General features: G+C 38.0%; 1 protein-coding gene across 19 annotated transcripts in view; it reads right to left on the bottom strand.

The window, feature by feature from the left end:
- VPS8 (VPS8 subunit of CORVET complex) overlaps nucleotides 1-20,252 on the bottom strand; it is a 303,545-nt gene that overhangs the window by 170,527 nt on the left and 112,766 nt on the right. For all 19 annotated transcript variants that reach the window (XR_008710494.1, XR_008710495.1, XM_055568849.1 and 16 more), the window contains 3 exons: nucleotides 10,997-11,039; nucleotides 9,501-9,573; nucleotides 9,104-9,223 (listed from right to left, as the gene is read on the bottom strand). Coding sequence is in view for 17 of the 19 variants with exons in the window: in XM_055568849.1 (XP_055424824.1) it covers nucleotides 9,104-9,223; nucleotides 9,501-9,573; nucleotides 10,997-11,039 (236 nt within the window). In the remaining 2 variants the exon portion in view is untranslated. The remainder of the gene's footprint in view (nucleotides 1-9,103; nucleotides 9,224-9,500; nucleotides 9,574-10,996; nucleotides 11,040-20,252) is intronic.

Consider the following 20,252-nt stretch of genomic DNA (forward strand, 5'->3'; position numbering starts at 1 on the left):
CTTTTCCAGTTCTGTGGCCTCTGATAAGTTTTCCAAATTTGTTGACCTACTGGGTGCAGCACTTTAACAGCATTGTCTTTTAGGATTTGAAATAGCTCAGCCGGAATTTCATCACCTCCACTAGCTCTGTTCGTAATAATGTTACTAAGCCCCACTTGACTTCACATTCCAGGATGTCTGACTTTAGATGCATTACCACACCATCGTGGTTATCCTGGTTATTAAGACCTCTTTCGTATAGTTCTTCTGTGTATTCTTGCCATCTCTTCTTAATCTCTTTTACTTCTGTTAGGTCCATACCATTTCTGTCCTTTATTATGCCCATCTGTGCATGAAATGTTTAAATCTACAAAGCAGTAATTTACTACTGACTACCCCGAAGCAAGGAAATAGACTACGTATTGTACCAACAGATTAAAGAAGAATTTCCAAGCCACAAACTTTCAAGACTACATCATAGTTAACATTCAAACCAGAATATCTGCTATTCTTTAAACTGGCCCCAAACTTCCCCAACTTCTCCAAAGACCCTCTGCTCATGCTCTTCTCTACTAGCATGTCCTTCTTTCCCTTTTCTTGTCTGACACACAGTAAGCATTTTAAACAATGACTGCTGATTTGTCTAGTTAATTACAGAGGAAAATGAAATCTTTATAAAAAATTTTTTCTTCACCTAGAACGCTTTGCGGCCGGTTAGTTAAGAAAAGCTGAAATGAGTTACCTAGGGAACTGTAGGAACTCTTATCCGAAAAGCTCAAACAGAGGGCATTTTGGTGTTTACATGGGTTAAACACGACCCAGTCTGAAGAGGGAAAGATGGTCGAGAAAGTGTCTCAGTTCTAAGGCTTAGGAAAACAACAAATATACACACATTCAAACAAACACAACATCCCCCTCACACTCAGCCTGCCAAAGTGAGATGTCACTCTGCTGTCAGACAAGATACTATCTGCTGATACAAGTGCTATTCAAGTAAACACAAAATCATGGAGAACTAGCATATGTATTAAATAACTACAGCATTGATAGCAAGTAAAAAAGAACTGCTTTATCCACTTGCCTTTTGGTAACATGTATTCACTGCTTTGAAACACACATTGCAAGTTTACTACTATAAACATAATTAAGTGGTGAAATACTTTTATTATAAATGTTGTGATATACACAATGACATATTTTGACTGTAGTTAACAGCTGCCGCCAAAATGGCACATTTATGTTAAAACATTATCATTCTACAAAGATTCTTCTAATTATACAATGCTTGTTAGAGGAATAATATGTAAAGATGTCCTAATGGAGAATGACAGTTTGTGAAGTGCAAAAGTAGACCTAAAATTCAAGTCCAAAGTCACCTGTGAATTTGGTCATAAAAACTTCTTTCTGTAGCCCCTTAAAATTATTACAGAGTTTTGGTATGGCAGAAAGTGAAGAGGAACTAAAAAGCCTCTTGATGAAAGTGGAGAGTGAAAAAGTTGGCTTAAAGCTCAACATTCAGAAAACGAAGATCATGGCATCTGGTCCCATCACTTCATGGGAAATAGATGGGGAAACTGTGGAAACAGTGTCAGACTTTATTTTTCTGGGTTCCAAAATCACTGCAGATGGTGACTGCAGCCATGAAATTAAAAGACACTTACTCCTTAGAAGGAAAGTTATGACCAACCTAGATAGCATATTCAAAAGCAGAGACATTACTTTGCCAACAAAGGTCTGTCTAGTCAAGGCTATGGTTTTTCCAGTGGTCATGTATGGATGTGAGTTGGACTGTGAAGAAGGCTGAGCGCCGAAGAATTGATGCTTTTGTACTGTGGTGTTGGAGAAGACTCTTGAGAGTCCCTTGGACTGCAAGGAGATCCAACCAGTCCATTCTAAAGGAGATCAGCCCTGGGATTTCTTTGGAAGGAATGATGCTAAAGCTGAAACTCCAGCACTTTGGCCACCTCATGCGAAGAGTTGACTCATTGGAAAGGACTCTGATGCTGGGAGGGATTGGGGGCACAAGGAGAAGGGGACGACAGAGGATGAGATGGCTGGATGGCATCACTGACTCGATGGATGTGAGTCTGAGTGAACTCCAGGAGTTGGTGATGGACAGGGAGGCCTGGCGGGCTGCGATTCATGGGGTCACAAAGAGTCGGACACGACTGAGCGACTGAACTGAACTGAACTGAATGATAGTTGGCTAAATCCTGATCCAGGGGTCAAGAAACATTGTAAAGGACCAGAGAGAAAATATTTTACATTTTGTAGGATACATGTTGTTTGCATGACATATTCTTCCGTTTTTATAATCCTTAAAAATAGAAAAATATTCTGTCTCACCCAAGCCAGAGGTCAAATGCAGTGGATTTGGTCTACAGACTGTAGTTTGTGAACCCCTGTCCTAATCTCTTCACACATCTCCCAATAAGATCCACACATATAGAAAAGAAGAAAAAGAATAACCCAGAACCCAGACTAATGGGAAAACTAGAAGGACAACACATGTTAAAAACTGTGACTTACACAAATGTGGGAAAGTAAACATCTCCAACTAGCAAAGTTGGCTCCAAAGCCCATTAAAAAAAAAAACAAAACCGTCAAGAGAGAATTGGGTAGAGGAAGGGAGGGTATGACGAGGTTTCAGCAGGCACAGAACACATATAGTACCAAATGGAATTCACCTCCAAAAGAAAAAGAAGATCCATCCTGGGTGAGCAAGTACTGAGGCCAGGTCTGCAACCCAGTGGGTCATAGCACTGGCTGATAGGAAGATCAAAGGAAGGAGTCTGGCAAGTACGAATCAGAGGTCTTGATAAGATACAGCCTTTGAGATAGAAAAGGGAAAGGAAATATATTCCTTGGAGACCTGTGGTAAAGAAGGAAGAGCTCAAGAAAAAGATCCTACTAAAACAAGAGACTTGTCAAAGATTGAGAAAACAGACTACACCCAAAGACACTATTTAAGAAACTGCACTTAGTTATAGCAAATAAAGCAGGTACTTGAATGTGGAAAATAGTATGCAATCTTCCCCCATGATCCAACAAGATCACCAATTATTGTTAGTCCAGAAAAATCCATTAAAAAATCACCAAAAAAAACCAGAAAGTGAAGGCACTCAAGAATAAAAATAAGAACTAGCCACAAAATAGAAGTAAACTATAAACAATATCTCAACATACATGAAATATATTTAAACATACAATTGCAGATTTGAAAGAACATCACAAACCAGAAATTTAAGAATTCAGAAAAGAAATGAAGAGTAGGAAAATGTGAAATAAGAGCTAACTGAACTCGAGGGAAAAAAAAAAAAAAAACTGAAAGAAAAAAAAGTCATCTTAGAAATGAAGACAGAATTACAAGCTACCAAAGGGAGGACAGATATGATCAAAAGTATAGTTAATAGAAATGGAGAACGTAAATAAAAATAACCAAGAAAATGAAATTTAAACAAAGAAGGAAATAAGAAAGACCAAAGAAAGGTGATAAATATAGAAGACAAAGAAGATATAATATACAAATACCCTAAGTTTCTGAAGATGAATCACAAAATAATGGAGCAGAAAAAAAATATTTAAATCTGTAATTCAAGAAAACTTTTTTAAACTAAAAAGACTCAAATTCACATATTGAAAAGGCCCACAGTACATATATGGCAAAACTGACCGAAAATAGTCAATTCTAAGTACTATCTTAAACTGCTGCTGCTGCTGCTAAGTCGCTTCAATCGTGTCCGACTCTGTGCGACCCCATAGACGGTAGCCCACCAGGCTCTCCTGTCCCTGGGATTCTCCAGGCAAGAACACTGGAGTGGGTTGCCATTTCCTTCTCCAATGCATGAAAGTGAGAAGTGATAGTAAAGTCGCTCAGTTGTGTCTGACTCTTAGCGACCCCATGGACTGCAGCCGACCAGGCTCCTCCATCCATGGGATTTTCCAGGCAAGAGTACTGGAGTGGGGTGCCACTGCCTTCTCCAATATCTTAAACTATTAGTCTTTAAATATTAATATAAGGAAAAAAGTATTCTGGCACTCTAGGAAAAGATTAAGTCTCTGGGAAAGTTAAGAAAAGTCAAGTTGACACCAGTTTTCCTTATGGCAGTATATAAGAGCAAGATAAGTGGGAGGCAACTATTATTTCACTTTAAAAAATTTTAGTTGTATAATATTGAAAAGCAGAGAAATTACTTTGCCAACAAAGGTCTGTCTAGTCAAGGCTATGGTTTTTCCAGTGGTCATGTATGGATGTGAGAGTTGGACTGTGAAGAAGGCTGAGCGCCGAAGAATTGATGCTTTTGAACTGTGGTGTAGAAGAAGACTCTTGAGAGTCCCTTGGACTGCAAGGAGATCCAACCAGTCCATTCTAAAGGAGATCAGCCCCGGTGTGCCCTGGAAGGAATGATGCTAAAGCTGAAACTCCAGTACTTTGGCCACCTCATGCAAAGAGCTGACTCATTGGAAAAGACTCTGATGCTGGGAGGGATTGGGGGCAGGAGGAGAAAGGGACGATAGAGGATGAGATGGCTGGATGGCATCACCGATTTGATGGATGTTGAGTTTGAGTGAACTCCAGGAGTTGGTGATGGACAGGGAGGCCTGGCGTGCTGCGATTCATGGGGTCGCAAAGAGTCGGACACGACTGAGCGACTGAACTGAACTGAGAGAAAACATTACATTGAATCCTATCACTTAGAAAACTACACTGAAAACTACAAAATATTTCTGAGAAAAATTAAAGAAAATCTAAATTAATGAAACAGTATACCTTTTAATGCATCACAAAATTCAGTATTGCTAAGTCAATTCTTAAATTGACTAAATACTGAACACAATCCTAATCAAAATCCAGGCAGGCTTCTGCAGAAGTTAACAAGATAACTTAAAATTCATACTGAAATGCCATAAACAACCCCAAAACTACAAAATACAAAGTAATTTTGAAAAAGAATAAGAACATATAACATGATTTTCATACTCATTATAAAGCTACAGTAATCAAGGCAGTGTGGTACTGGCATCAAGATAGACAAACAGACCAGGAGCATGGAACAGAGTTCTGAAATAGACCCAGTATACATAGATGATGTATCTTTGACAAAGTACAAAGACAATCCAGTAGAGAAAGGACAGTCTTTTTGTCAAATGATGCTATAAGAATTAGATATCTCAATGCAAAAAAAAGAACAAGAAAAAAAGGCCTTGCATCTAAACTTTGCACCACAGGCCAAAATTTCTTCAAAATGGATCACAGCTTTAAAGGTAAAACCATAAAACTTCTAGAGAATATCTTTGTGACCTTGAGTTAGGCAAAGATTTCATAGCTACAGCCCCAGCAGCAGGATTCCTAAAACAAAACCAATAAATTAGACTTGATCAAAATTTAAAATTTCTGCTATTCAAAACACAGTATTAGGAAAACGAAAAGACAAACTACAGACTGGGAGAAAACATCTGCTAAATTCATGTAATCTGATTTTTTAATACTTACCTAAAAAAAAATTCTCAAAACAAGAAAACAAATACAATTTTTAAAAGTAGGGAAAAATGGTCAAAAAATGGATATTTTCACCATAGAGTATATATGGATGGAGAATATAAGAATGGTAAACATAACTTTTTTGCTAATATATTTTAATGAAAAGATGTTTAATGTCAGTTGTCAGGAGGGAAATATAAAACCACAATGAGATACCAGTATACATCTACTAGAATGGTCAAATTAAAAAGATGAACCATACAATGAAGAAATTGATACTCTCATATATTACTGGAATGAAAACTGGCAGAACCACTTTAGAAAAGTCTTGTTAGTTTTTTATGAAGTGAAACAATACACTTCACAAAAGACCCAGTGGTTTCATTATTTGGTATTTACTCAAGAGAAATAAAGATGTATGTCCACACAAAGGCTTATATGTAAATATACATGATAGCTTTAGTCATAGTAACTTAAATTGGAAATAATCAAAAGGACCAACTATTGGTGAATGGATCAACAAACAGTATATCCATAAACTGAAAAATTACATAGCGATAAAGAGGGACAACCTACTGATAAAAGAAACAGTACAGGTAAGTCTCAAAAGCATTAAGTGAAAGACACCAGAAGAAACCACAAAGTTTATGTTTTTCTCTAAACGACATTTTAGAAAGGTGAAACCCTGTTTCCCAAAGCAGATCAGCAGTTGCCAGGGGCTGGGATTGGGACTCACTAAAAAACTGCAAAAGTGACCACCTGTTCTGTATCTAGATTGTGGTAGCAGTTATAAGACTGCATATGCTTGTCAACAGAGAAGGACATGGCAACCCACTCCGTATTCTTGCCTAGAGAATCCTGTGGACAGAGGAGCCTGGTGGGCTGCTGTCCATGGGGTCGCACAGAGTCAGACACGACTGAAGCGACTTAGCATGCATGCATGCATGCTTGTCAAACTCTTCTCTTGAAATGGATGAATTATATTTTGTATACATTGTACCCTAATATAGCTAAAGTTAAAAACCTCACTTGAAAAAAATATTCCTACATTTTAAAAAGTGAGAAAATATGATTTAAAAGTCTGTCATCTAAGTTTTTTAGTGGGTCCCTAAAAATGTTCTTTTTATTAAGACATATTAATTAGGAAGGTCACATGAATAATCAACTATAGTAGACAAATAGGGAGTGAATCCAGGATTTAGGATCCTAAGTCTTATCAATTTCTCCAGCTGTAATACTTGGGGATGCAGCCAACCCTTGATGCACACACACAAGGAAACTTCTACTTGTCTTTTAGGCATTTCAAATTCATTAAGTCCAAAAAAGAACTAATTATCTACTTCCACCATACCTCACCACTACTCTGCACGCCCACTCTCATCCATCTCCTAATAAAACTGTTTCTCCTCTGATTTCCTGTTGAATCTACAAATAAACCACTATACATTCAGTTCATAAAGTCTGAAATGTAGGAATCTTTGATGCTTCTCTACTCATCTTACCTTTCACATTGAATTGTACAATAAACCCTAAATTTTAGGCTGATTTACCTCCTAAAATATCTTTCAAATCCTTTCATGTCTTAGAACCCCAACTGTCACTGTCCTAATTCAAGCTGCCATTATCTTCTATCTGGATGACCACAAAATTTTGCTAACATCTTTGTGCCTCCAATCTTACTTCAATCCATTTTCCATTCAACAATCAGAGGGAATTTTTCTAAACTACAAATTATGACATTTTTCTATTCAGACAGTAAAGAATCCATCTGCAATGCCGAGAGAACTGGGTCCGATCTCTGGGTTGGGAAGATGCCCTGAAGGAGGAGGGCATGGCAACATGCTCCAGTATTCTTACCTAGAGAATCCCCAATAACAGAGGAGCATGGTGAATTACAGTTCATGGGGTCGCAAAGAGTTGGAAGGACTGAGCAACTAAGTAAGGCAAAAGGTTTCAGCGGCTGTAAAGTCCAAACTTCCTACTATGGATAATAAAACTCAGTCTCTACCTGCCTCTCTGGAATTCTCTCTCTCCGCAGAATTCCTTACACTTAAAAATGTGGCCATACTTTAGAATTTTTTTCAATTACCTTAACACACACTGCTCTATCTTATTTCCAGGTCTTTCTACATACTCTGTCCTTCTACCTGAAATACTTTTCCCTAACCCTAACCAGACTTCTACACATCCTGTGAGACTCACCATCGACATCATTTCATCCAAGACACCTTCCTGACCCTTCCATTAGATCCCCCTCCTAAATGTTCTTACAGCATTCTGCATATCTCCAGTGACATGTCTTACACCATGCTATAGTTACTAATCTACAAGCTGGATCCTCTTCCTCCACAAAGGCAAGGTTTATATCCTGTCAGCCCAGGGTACACACACAGTTACTACAGTACGTGTGACATACTTGGCAAATATTTGTCAAGTAAATGACAGAGATTTTATCGCAGTCTTACTATCAATGTCAATATCATAATTTAGACATAAGCATAATCCCAAATGATCCCAAAAGTGGCACGACAGCCCTTTAAAAAATGAAAACCAGGTAAAATTCTTAGTTGCTCTCCAGGACGCTTTATGAACCCCTGCCCTACCACTTCTTGTTTCTTTTTCCCTCCAGGCCAGACACTAAGTACACTTCCATTGTATTCTGGACGTCTAAGGTTTCCTAAACCAACTAGATTTGACTTTCATTTTCTAAGTTTCTTTTCCCTTCTTCTTCTGCTATTTAAGTTACTACTTCTGAAATCAGATTTTCCAATTAAACTAATGCAAAATGTGATATGAGTGGAATCTCAACCTTCTCACAGGCACTTTTAAAAAGTTTAATAGTTTAGTATTCAACTTATAATAAGAGCACTATATGTTCATTAAATAAATTTAGTTCATCTCACAGATATAATCACTATTAATATTTAGATGTATTTCCTTCCTGTTTATTTCCTTCAAATACTGTGCACATACAATATCTTTTTTTAAATTTCTCCGTCTGCTGTTTCACTGGATACTAAAATATAAGCACTGTCCACATTATCAAAAGCTTTTTAAAAAACAACTACACTATGGTTTAATTAGGAAGATATATCATGTTTTATATAATTATTCCCCCGGGGGCATTTTCACAGAGAAGCTGGCTTACCCAGACCCCTCTTTAATAAAAAAAAAGAATAAGGATTTTTTTTTTAGCAGGAAGCGTCCATGTTCCATTTCAACTCCAGCTGCTTCTACTATCATCATCACCACATGTCATGCAGAGCAATCTGCCATCTTCAGTATGCAAACAATAACAATTTACGAAATAAAGGATGTACCACATCTAACTCCGCTTTAACTTTTTAATAAGGATGAATCAGAAAGAGACATACAGACAGACACAGACAAACACTAGACATAGACAAATACTCAGGGAGGAAGGAAAGAGAGGGGAAGAAAGCAGGAAAGGAAGGGTAGGAAGGAGAAAAAGAATTAGAAATTATGGATGGCACAACAAAATTAAACATTTGAGACCCTGACTTACTGCTAGGGCATAAAAACTGTACCTGTGTAAGGACTATTATTCATTTTTCTTTCTATTAAAAATAATTACCACCCCAACTCCTTTTAAAAATACCTTAGAATCACAGTATTTCTTACCAGCGCCAATACATTCAGAAATTCTCGTGTGTCGAAATGCAGCAAAGTCCGAATATAGGGATAGATTTCTTCTTCAGGGGGAGCTTCTGTTGAATGCAGGCGAATTAGAAATTCAAAAACCTGCAAGTTGAAAAAAAAAGCTGATTCTTTTCTCACAAAGTATCTTGCTGAAGCAATGATTCCCATTTGTATAAAATAAAACCAGGTTGAATTTAGTTTAAATTGCCACTGGGTTATGACTTCTCTAACCTCGCTCAGCTATAATTACTGGCTCCAGTGATGGGGTGCAGGCTCTCTCCTGTCACAGCAGATAGCTCCGGACCCATGTGCAACCCTCAATTACAATTTGTCTTTACTGCATTTTAGGAGAGTAAAAATGCTATGAAAATGTACCAACCTGGTTTTTAACCAAGGGAACAAGATCTTCAGGGATGTCACCAAGCGGATAGGCACGACCTGCTAGACAACAGCTAGAAGAGAAGAAATTGAACGGATTTGGTGACTGTTAATGGGCTAACTTCCTGGGAACACACTGTTCTCAAACCCAAGATACTAGTCTGATGTTTAAGCAGGCTCAGCTCTTGTCAGTTAGGTCAGGTCCAAATCCAGATTGAGATGATAGCCAGTTCAGAAAATGTGGGTGACAGAAGGTGGTGGTGAAATAACACACCCTGTGACTGAGTAATGACTTTCATTTCTTTTTATTTTTCCTAAGAAAAACCCAAGCTGCACTAAATGAACAAGAAGGAATAAGGACAGATTACCTAAAAGTCTTACACCCAGCATCTGGAAAGAAATCTGAGAGCATCATTATACTGTTAACAGGTAAAAGCCTCAGGTTCGCAGAGACTTTTAAATCCAGTGGTTCTAAGAATGGTGAATAAAGATGGGAAATGAGCTAGGCTAAAAAATATTTGTAATCGGACAAGCCTTTGGGGAGAATTAGAATCTCATGAGAAATTAACTGTATGGTTTTACCTCCAAACCAGACCTTTCTAATGGCTAATGACTAGCTCTGGGGGCTGAGTTATAAACTGTCTTCTGAATATATCCTTATTTTGGTGGCAGGGGATGGGGTGGAGTAAATTTTAAACCTCTGTGAAGTAGTCATCAATTTTAAATGTTAGAGACAGCTGGATACCAGCATATTCTAAAAAGTTTAAAGTGCAGATGATAAAGAGCAAGGTAAATGCTACATATGTTCTTCTATACTAAAGCATCGATGTAACAAATGTGAAAGAGGTCTCAAAGTTAATAACTCTGATGCACACAGAAGCTAAAATGATGTGCCAGCAGGTTCTGCCACCTTCCTGCCTACCTGCCAGCCACTTATTTATGCAAAAGCTCTATTAGGACACAATTCTGAGCTTGCATTAGTCTATCAGAAAAACTCTGATCCAGGAATAAACAGATAAACATTTCCGCTTACTTCAGTCACTAACTTTGTTCATGATGCAAACTAATTTCTTGCCCTTATACATAAAATATGGACAAAAACATATCCTATAGACTTGGTAGTAAAAGTAAAATACTCTGTATCAAGATTTCTCAACCTCTGCCCTACTGATATTTCAGTATTCTTTGCTGTGGGGACTATCCTGTTCACTGCAGAATGCTAAGCAGCATCCCTGGCCTCTATGCATTAAATGCCAGTGGCATCTCTCCTGACCCCAGCTGTGACAAAGCAAAATGTCTTTAGACATTGCAAATATATGGCAGAGGAGAGCAAGGGTGCGGGACAGAATTACTGATTGTTTAGAAGCACGGCTATACATGAAAGAACACTGAGAAACGAAAGCACTATACAGATTAAGAGATGACAGTACCTCTGAGAATATAGGAGAAGTTTTGTAAAAGAAGGATACACACATAAAGAAATTAAAAATCTCTTACCTAATATATACAAGAAGCTTGTTGCCCATAACAACTTGCTCATCTAAAATAGAAAAGTATCTTTAGCAATTCTCTCTCAAAAGCTTTTCAGAAATATAATCTTTATGTGGAAACAACAACTAACAACAACAAAAAATCCTTTGGCATTTAAGGTGTTCTAGGTATATTCCCAAACAATAGAAAAGTGAGATAAGACCACTGTAATTAACACTTTTTTTTAGAATTTCTAATAGATTCTTTTCACAGACACAAAATCAGTCAGTTTCAAGGGTACACATACAATAAAAGGTGTAAACCTTGTATAGGGATCTATGTATTGTTGGCTTAACTAATAGCTTGGGCCAAGAGAAGGTGTTGAATAAGCAATGATTTGACAAATTAACTAATTAATATTGAGGTATAATTATAATGCCCTCTCGTTTGTAACATGGACTCTTACTACTTACAATATTCTAGGCTAAAAAGGTCACTGTTTACAAATGTTTAAGAAACTTAAGACCAAACACTCTTTATGACCTTTTGTATCCTAAAGTTATATCTAAGATGTAACATTCTGTCATCTGGTAGTATAAATTTATTTCTTGGCTAAAAGAAACTGGAAACATAATTAGACCAAGTTTTAGGGCAAAAGATCAAAGTTAACAAAGAATAGTACAAGAGCATCAAGACGGGGTGAAGTGATCAGCAGTCCTTATGGTTGGTAGGAATTTATGGTTGGTAATACTGCTGAACTGAAATTTTTGACAAGAACACTGGAATAATGCAAGCAAGTGTACATATCTTAATCAATAATCCTTTGTAAAGACTCCAAGTCTGTGTTGTTGTACATGCAAACAAACTTGAATTGCTCAAAATTACATGAATAATTACATTCTGCTTCAATTCCAAACATTTTTTCCAATCAATAAACTTTTACTTTTGTAGAGAAGTTTTAATCATGTTACAGCAAAATTGAGACAGAGGTATAGAGATTTCTTGTATATCCCTCATTCCTATACCACACAACCTCCACCACTACCAACACCCTGCACCAGTGAGCCCTTTCTTGTCATCAATGAACACACACTAGCGTATCATTACCACCAAAGTCCTCAGTTCACAGTAAGGCTCACTTTTGGTACTGCACACTCTACAGTGTGTCATTCGCTCAGTTGTGTTCACCTCTTTGCGACCCCATGGTCTGTCCGTGGAATTCTCCAGGACACTGGAGAATTCCACTCCAAGAACACTGGAGTGGACTGCCATTCCCTTCTCCAGGAGACCTTCCTGACTCAGGGAACGAACCTGGGTCTCCTGCATTGCAGGCAGATTCTTTACCATCTGAGCTACCAGGGAAGCCCTGTACACTCTATGGGTTTTGACAAATGTATGCTATGCTATGCTAAGTCACTTCAGTCGTGTCCGACTCTGTGTGACCCCATAGACGGCAGCCCACCAGGCTCCCCCGTCCCTGGGATTCCCCAGGCAAGAACACTGGAGTGGGTTACCATTTCCTTCTCCAATGCATGAAAGTGGAAAGTGAAAAGTGAAAGTGAAGTTGCTCAGTCGTGTCCGACTCTTAGCGACCCCATGGACTGCAGCCCACCAGGCTCCTCCGTCCATGGGATATTCCAGGCAAGAGTACCGGAGTGGGGTGCCATTGCCTTCTCCATGACAAATGTATAGTAACGTATATCCACCATTATAATATCACAGAACAGTTTCACTGCCCTAAAAATCCTCTGCTCTACCTGTTTGTCCCTCCATTCCCTTTAACCCCTAACAAACGCTGATTCTTTTATTGTCTCCATAGTTTTGCCTTTTGCATCATGTCATATAATTGGAATCCTAAGTCATTGCCTTTTCAGACTGGCTTCTTTCACTCAGTAATGCATTTAATTTTCCTCTACATCTTTTCATGGTTTGATAGCTCATTTATTTTTGGTACTTAATGATATTTCATTGTATGGATGTACCAAGTTTATTCACTCATTCACCTACTAGAGAACATCTTGGTTGCTTCTAAGTTTAGGCAGTTATGAAGAGAGCTACTATCCACATTTGTGGTGATGCCTTTGTGGAGATAGATTTTCAATTCCTTTGGGTAAAGGAGTGCAGTTGCTAGATCATACAAAAGCACGTTTAGTTTTATAAGCAATTGCCAAACTGTCTTCCACAGTGGCAATACCATTTTGCATTTCCACCAGCAATAAAAGAGAGTTCCTATTGCTCCACATCCTAGCCAGCATTTGGTGTTGTTGGTGTTTCAGATTTCAGCCATTCTAATGGGGGTGTGTGCTGGCATCCCATTGCTGTTTTAATCTGTAATTCTCTAATGGTGCTGAACATCTTTCAATATGCTTACTTGTCATCTGCGTATCTTCTTTGAGATGTCTGTTCAAGTCTTTGTTCATTGTTTAATTGCATTATTCATTTTCTTATTGTCAAGTTTTAAGAGTTATTTATATATTTTGAATAAGAGTCTTTTACAAGTATTTTCTCCCAGTCTGGATTACCTTCTCATTCTCTTGATGATGTCGTTTGCAGAGCAGAAGTTTTTACTTTTAAAGAAGCACAGCTTATCAATTACTTCTTTCATGGATAATAATCTTTCTTTCATGGATAGTGCTGTATGTAAAAATTCATTACCATGACTACAGTCAACTAAATTACTGCCTGTGTTGTCTTCTAGATATTTTACAGTTTCGCATTTTCCAATTATGTCTATGGTCCACTGTGAGTTAATTTTTGTGAACGCTGTAAGGTCTCTGTCTAGATTCACTAGATTCACATTTGCTCCTTGGAAGAAAAGCTATGACCAACCTAGACAGCATATTAAAAAGCTGTCATTTTGCAGGTGGATATCCAGTTTTTCCAGCACCATTTGTTGAGAAGACTACACCAAAAGCTTCTTCAAAGATCAGTCAACTATGAGAGTCTACTGCTGAGCTATTTTGTTCTACCAATCTATTTTTATATTCTTTTGGCAAAATCACATTGTCTTGATTATAGTGAAAGTGAAGTTGCCCAGTCGTGTCCGACTCTTTGCGACACCATGGACTGTAGCCTATCAGGCTTCTCCATCCATGGGATTTTCCAGGCAAGAGTACTGGAGTGGGTTGCCATTTCCTTCTCTAGCGGATCTTCCTGACCCAGTGATCAAGCCTGGGTCTCCTGCATTGCAGGCAGATGCTTTACCCTCTGAGCTAGGTTTACATTAAATCTGAAAGTTAGGTAGTGTCAGTCCTCCAACTTTGTTCTTCTCTCTCAATACTGTTTTAGCTATCCTGAGTCTTCTGTTTCTCCATATACATTTCAGAATAAGACTATTAATATCCAAAAATAACTTGCTGGGATTTTGATTGGGATTGCACTGAACCTGTAGATCAGTTTGGTACAAAATGACATCATGACAGCCTTGAGTCTTCCTATTCATGAACACAGAATATCTTTCCAATTATTGAGTTCTTTGATATCTTTCATCAGAGTTTCATAGTTGTCCTCATTTAGATCTTGTATATACTTTGTCAGATTTATACATAAGGGTACTAATATAAATGGTATTTATACCATGAAATACAATGAAATTAAAAAGATTCTTGCTCCTTGGAAGAAAAGTTATGACCAACCTAGACAGCATATTAAAAAGCAGAGACGTTACTTTGCCAACAAAGGTCCATCTAGTTAAAGCTATGGTTTTTCCAGTAGTCATATATGGATGTGCGAGTTGGACTGTGAAGAAAGTTGAGCACTGAAGAATTGATGCTTTTGAACTGTGGTGTTGGAGAAGATTCTTGAGTGTCCCTTGGACTGCAAGGAGATCAAACCAGTCTATCCTAAAGGAGATCAGTCCTGAATATTGACTGGAAGGACTGATGCTGAAGCTGAAGCTCCAATACTTTGGCCACCGGATGCAAAGAACTGACTCACTGGAAAGGTTGAGTGGGATGCTGGGAAAGGTTGAAGGCAGGAGGAGAAGGGGACAACAGAAGATGAGATGGTCGGATGGCATCAACAACTTGATGGACATGAATTTGAGCAAGCTCCGGGAGTTGCTGATGGACAGGGAACCCTGGTGTGCTGCAGTCCATGGGGATGCAAAGAGTCGGACACGACTGAGTGACTGAACTGAACGGATAAATGGCAGTGTGCTTTTATTTTTGAATTCCACTTGTTCACAGAAGGTATATAGTAAAGTGACTGCCTTTTGTATATTAACTTTGTATCTGCAAACTTGCAACAACTGCTAATCACTTCCAGGAGTTTTGGGGTCAATTCTTTCAGACTTTCTACATAAATGATCAAGTTACCTGTAAACAGTTTTATTTCTTCCTTCCCAATCCACATACCTTTTATTTCCTTTTTTTATCCTTTGGACTAGCTAAGACTTTCAGTATCATGTTGAAAAGCAGTGGTAAGAAAAGGACATCCTTGCCTTGCTCCTCACCACTAAGTTTCTCACCAATAAATATGACATTAGCTGTAGGTATTTTGTAGATGTTCTTTATCAAGTTCCACAAGTTTTCCTCTATTCCTAATTTGCTGAGAGTTTTTATCATGAATAGAAGTGGAACTTCGTTAAATGCTTTTTCAGCATCTACTGATATGATCATGTGATTTTTCTTCTCTCATTCTACTGATGTGATGAAATACATTAATTGACTTTCAAATATTGAAGCAGCCTTGCACACCTGGGATAAACCTCACTTGGTTGTGGTGTATAATTCTTTTTATAACTTGACAGATTCAATTTGCTAATATTTTGTTGAAAATTTTTGTTTTTATATTCATGAGAGATATTGGTCTATAAGTTTTATTTCCTTACAATGTCTTGGTTTTGGTATCAGGCCTCATAGAAAAAGCTAGAAAATATTCCCTGAGTTCCATCTTCTGAGAGATTATAGACAATCGGTATAATTTCTCCCTTAAATTTAAGTTTAGCAAAATTCATCAGTGAAACACACTGGACCTAGTGTTTTCTGTTCTGCAAAGATATTAATTACTGGTTCAATTTCTTTAATAGGTACAGGCTTATTCAAATTATCTGTTTCTTCTTATGTGAGTTTTGGCAAATTGTATCTTTCAAAAAATTGGCCTGTTTTGTTAGGGTTATCAAACTTACAGGCATAGAATTGTCCATAATATTCTTTTATTATTACTCTTCTAATGCCCATAGGATCTGGACAGCTATCCCTTCTTCCATTTCTGACATTAGTAATTTTGTGTCTTCTCTCCTTTTTATCCAAGCTAGCCTGGCTAGAGGCTCAGATTTTATTGATCTTTTCAAAGAAAGAACTTTTGGTTTTCACCAACACTCCCCTCACATAAACAATTTTCTCAACTGATTTCTTAGTTTGTTTTATTAATTTCTGTTCTAATTTTCATTATTTTTCTTTTGCTCACCTTGATTTAATTTGTTCTTTTTCTAAATTCCTAAGGTAGAAGCTTAGAGTATTGATTTTAGATTTTTCTTCTTCTCTAATATATGCATTCAATGTTATAAACTTCCCTCAAAGCTCTACATTAGCTGCATCTCACAAATTTTTAAGTATTTTCATTTATTTCAAAATACTGTTAAATTTCTCTTGAGATTTCTCCTTTGTCCATGTATTATTTAGAAGTGTGTTGTTTAATCTCCAAGTGTTTGGAGACTTCCCAACTTTCTTTCTGGAGAAGGAAATGGCAACCTACTCCAGTACTCTTGCCTGGAAAATCCCACAGACGGAGGAGCCTGGTACGCTGCAGTCCACAGGGTCGCAAAGAGTCGGACACGGCTGAGCGACTTCACTTTCATTTTCATGCATTGGAGAAGGAAATGGCAACCCACTCCAGTGTTCTTGCCTGGAGACTCCCAGGGATGGGGGAGCCTGGTGGGCTGCCGTCTCTGGGGTCACGCAGAGTCGGACACAACTGAAGCGAATTAGCAGCAGCGGCAGCTTTCTTTCTCTTAGTATTTTCTAGTTTAATTCTATTATGGTCTGAGAGCAGGATTTATATGATTTCTATTCTTTTAAATTTATTGTGCTTTATGAACCAGAATGTGGAGTTTTTTATATTCTGCTTTCATCTTTGCTACATATATACATGAAAGGTAATTTTCAAGTTTGTTTCAAAAGGATTAGTTTCAGGGCTACTGAAAAGGGACTAAGAATAAAGAGGGATTAAGACTCTACCAAATGATCTTCCCTGTTCCTGTCCTTACAGAAAGAAAAAACTACAAAACCTAGACATGATATGAAAAGCTACCTGAAGGTACTGAAAAGGGAACAGAAGTAGTAGACAAATCTGGTGCGAAGTTCACATTCTCTGGGAACAGGACAGACTGGCACCCACGCAGTAACTGTACACAGAAGCTGCAACAGAAGGAAAACTAATCTTTCTGGGAGAGGGGACCAGAAAAGTGAAGGAAACCATGAATGTGGAAGAGACTAGTGAAATCTCAAAATAGAAAGAGTCAAAGAGGGGATCTTCAAACTATCTACCCATATTAGTGACTGATCCCTAAGCCTCTGTGTATGAACAACATTCAGAGCAGCTCATCCAGAAAGAAAAGGTCAGAACCAAGACGAGAGTTCACCCCTGAAGGTCCTAGAGTAGTTGGGGTTTCAGTGTGGAGTTCATGTGCTCAGAGGAGAGGAGACAGGGATGTGCACAAGTAAATTACCATCACTGGAGGTTTGCAGTCTGAGACCAAGTGCAGTCTGTGTGCCAAGCATAGTAGCAGCTGGGGGCTCACGTGGGAAAACCAGCAATCTTTCTGGCTGGGGAGCTCGAGAAGTTAGGTGATGTGAACAGTCAAAAGACTGGCAGAATCTTATAAAAAAGTAAGCCAGAAAGAGGATCTCCAAACTTGATTACCTTCATTATCGACTGACCCTTAAGCCACACAGATGGAACAGAATCAAAGCAAAACAGCTAAGGACAAAGGACCTTTGGAGAAGAGACTGGAGCCACAACAGAAACAGAATTTGCAATTCAAGCCCAGCCAAGAAAATTACCTGATAAAACAACGAGAAAAAATTATTGGTGGAAAAAAGTAACAGAATCCAGAATCTCCATAATGTAACATTCAAATATTCAGGATACAATCTAAAATATTTCATCATATTTCATGTGATGAAACAAGAAAATAAAACATTATGTCTTTCTTAAGGGAAAAGAAAATCAAGTCCAAACCTGAAATGAACAAAATGTTAGAACTGATAAGAATTTTAAATCAACTATTATATTTATCCTCAATGAAACAAAACAAAATATGTTTCAACACATGAAAATTTGAACAGATAAACGGAGAGATGCTGGAGAGAAACAGAAGCAATAAAAAAGAACCTAAAGAAAATTACAGAACTATAAAATATGATCATGGAAGATAAATATTCAGAATGGATTTAACAGCTGAGTTGACATGAAAGAGAGTGAACCTGAAGGCAGAGCAACAGAAACCATCCAAGGACAAGGACAGAGAGGAAAAAGGCCAAACCAAACAAAAGCAAAAGCCAGATGGACTGACCTATAAGATGATGGAGGGAGAACCTCCAATAATCTGCTCCTCCATGAAAGCAAAGAGAACACTGGCAGATATGATCAAAATCAACTTTTCCAGAACTCTCGAAATTACTTAAGGCTTCCAATAATCCTGCTACTGCTGCTGCTGCTGCTAAGTCACCTCAGTCGTGTCCGACTCTGTGCGACCCCACAGAGGGCAGCCCACTAGGCTCCTCTGTCCCTGGGATTCCCCAGGCAAGGAAAATGCCTGAATCTCAGTAAGAACAGTGAGCTTCATGGTGGTTTAACATTACCTAGTCCCACTCGCTTTTTCCCAGCTTCACCGTAGCTTTGAAACCAACAAACAGTCTTGCAACTGTGGTAGCTATGAAAACCAGCACCCATGCAACCATTCAAGGGGGCAAAATGGGTTCGGAGTGCCCCAAAAGCCCATCCCTTAGAGAACGATCACTGTCTAACCTATCTGGCAGTTAAAAGCTGCATTCTAGGGCTTATCTTTTTCTGTCCTGACTCAAGAGCTTACTCGAAATGAACAGCACTATCCTCAAGCGATATTTAACTTTACAGGTGCCAGAGGTAGTGCACCAGAAGGAACTGATTAAAGACCCACCAGAAAATTTAAAAGGAAAAACTGGAGAATGGAGGTCTTCAGGGGCTTTCAAAATTTCCAAAATATTTCTGGAACTCTAGAAGGACATGGACATGTACAGGTAAAGGGCTGTGGACACATGCAGGAAAGACCTGAAAAGACTTACAACCTATGCCTGACTTTGAGGATCTGCACAAGCAGGAAGTAAAGGCTAATAAGGCAGAACTGTAAACTCTACTGCAGCATCAGAACTCCAAAATAAAATAAAAGCTGACAGACCTAAAATAAGAAATAGATATTTCAACAATAACATTTAGATACTTCAATACTCATTTTTCAATAATGGATAGAACAATTAGAGGAAGATGAACAGGAAATAGAAGTCTTGAAAAAAACTACAGGCCAACTAAATCTAACAGACATCTATAGAACATTCTACTCAACAACAAAACACGTCCATTATTTTCAAGTGCACTTGGGATATTCTCCAGAATAAGTCATATGTTAGGCTATAAGTTTCAATAAACGAAAAAAATAGAAACCATACAAAGTATGTTCTCTAACTACAATGGGAAAAAGTGAGAAATCAGTATCAGAAGGAAATGTGAGAAATCCAAAAATATGTGGAAATTAAACAACATACTTCTAAATAACCAATATCTCAAGGCAAATTATTGGAGAAGGAAATGGCAACCCACTCCAGTGTTCTTGCCTGGAGAATCCCAGGGACGGGGGAGCCTGGTGGGCTGTCGTCTATGGGTTCGCACACAGTCGGACACGACTGAAGCGACTTAGCAGCAGCAGCAGCAAGGCAAATTAGAAAATACTTCCAGATGAATGAAAATAAAGATACAAGAGACACAACTTACGGAACACAGCTAAAACATTGCTTAGAGATATTTGCAACTATAAACACCCGTTTAAAAAAAAAGGAAGAAAGAGTTCAAATCAATAATCTAGACTTTTACCTCAAGAAACTTAAAAAAATAAATAAATAAACCCAAGGCAAGATGAAATAAATAACAAAGGCTAAGCAGAAGTAAATGAAAGAGCAAAGAAAAATAATATCACTAAGATCAAAATCAGTTCTTTGGGGGAAAAAAAACAATAAAATTGACAAACCTTTAGCTAGACAGATCAAGAAGAGAGAAGACTCAAATTACAAATATTAGTAATAAGAGA

The sequence above is a fragment of the Bubalus kerabau genome, chromosome 2 (assembly GCF_029407905.1).
Source record: "Bubalus kerabau isolate K-KA32 ecotype Philippines breed swamp buffalo chromosome 2, PCC_UOA_SB_1v2, whole genome shotgun sequence".
NCBI lineage: Eukaryota > Metazoa > Chordata > Mammalia > Artiodactyla > Bovidae > Bubalus > Bubalus kerabau.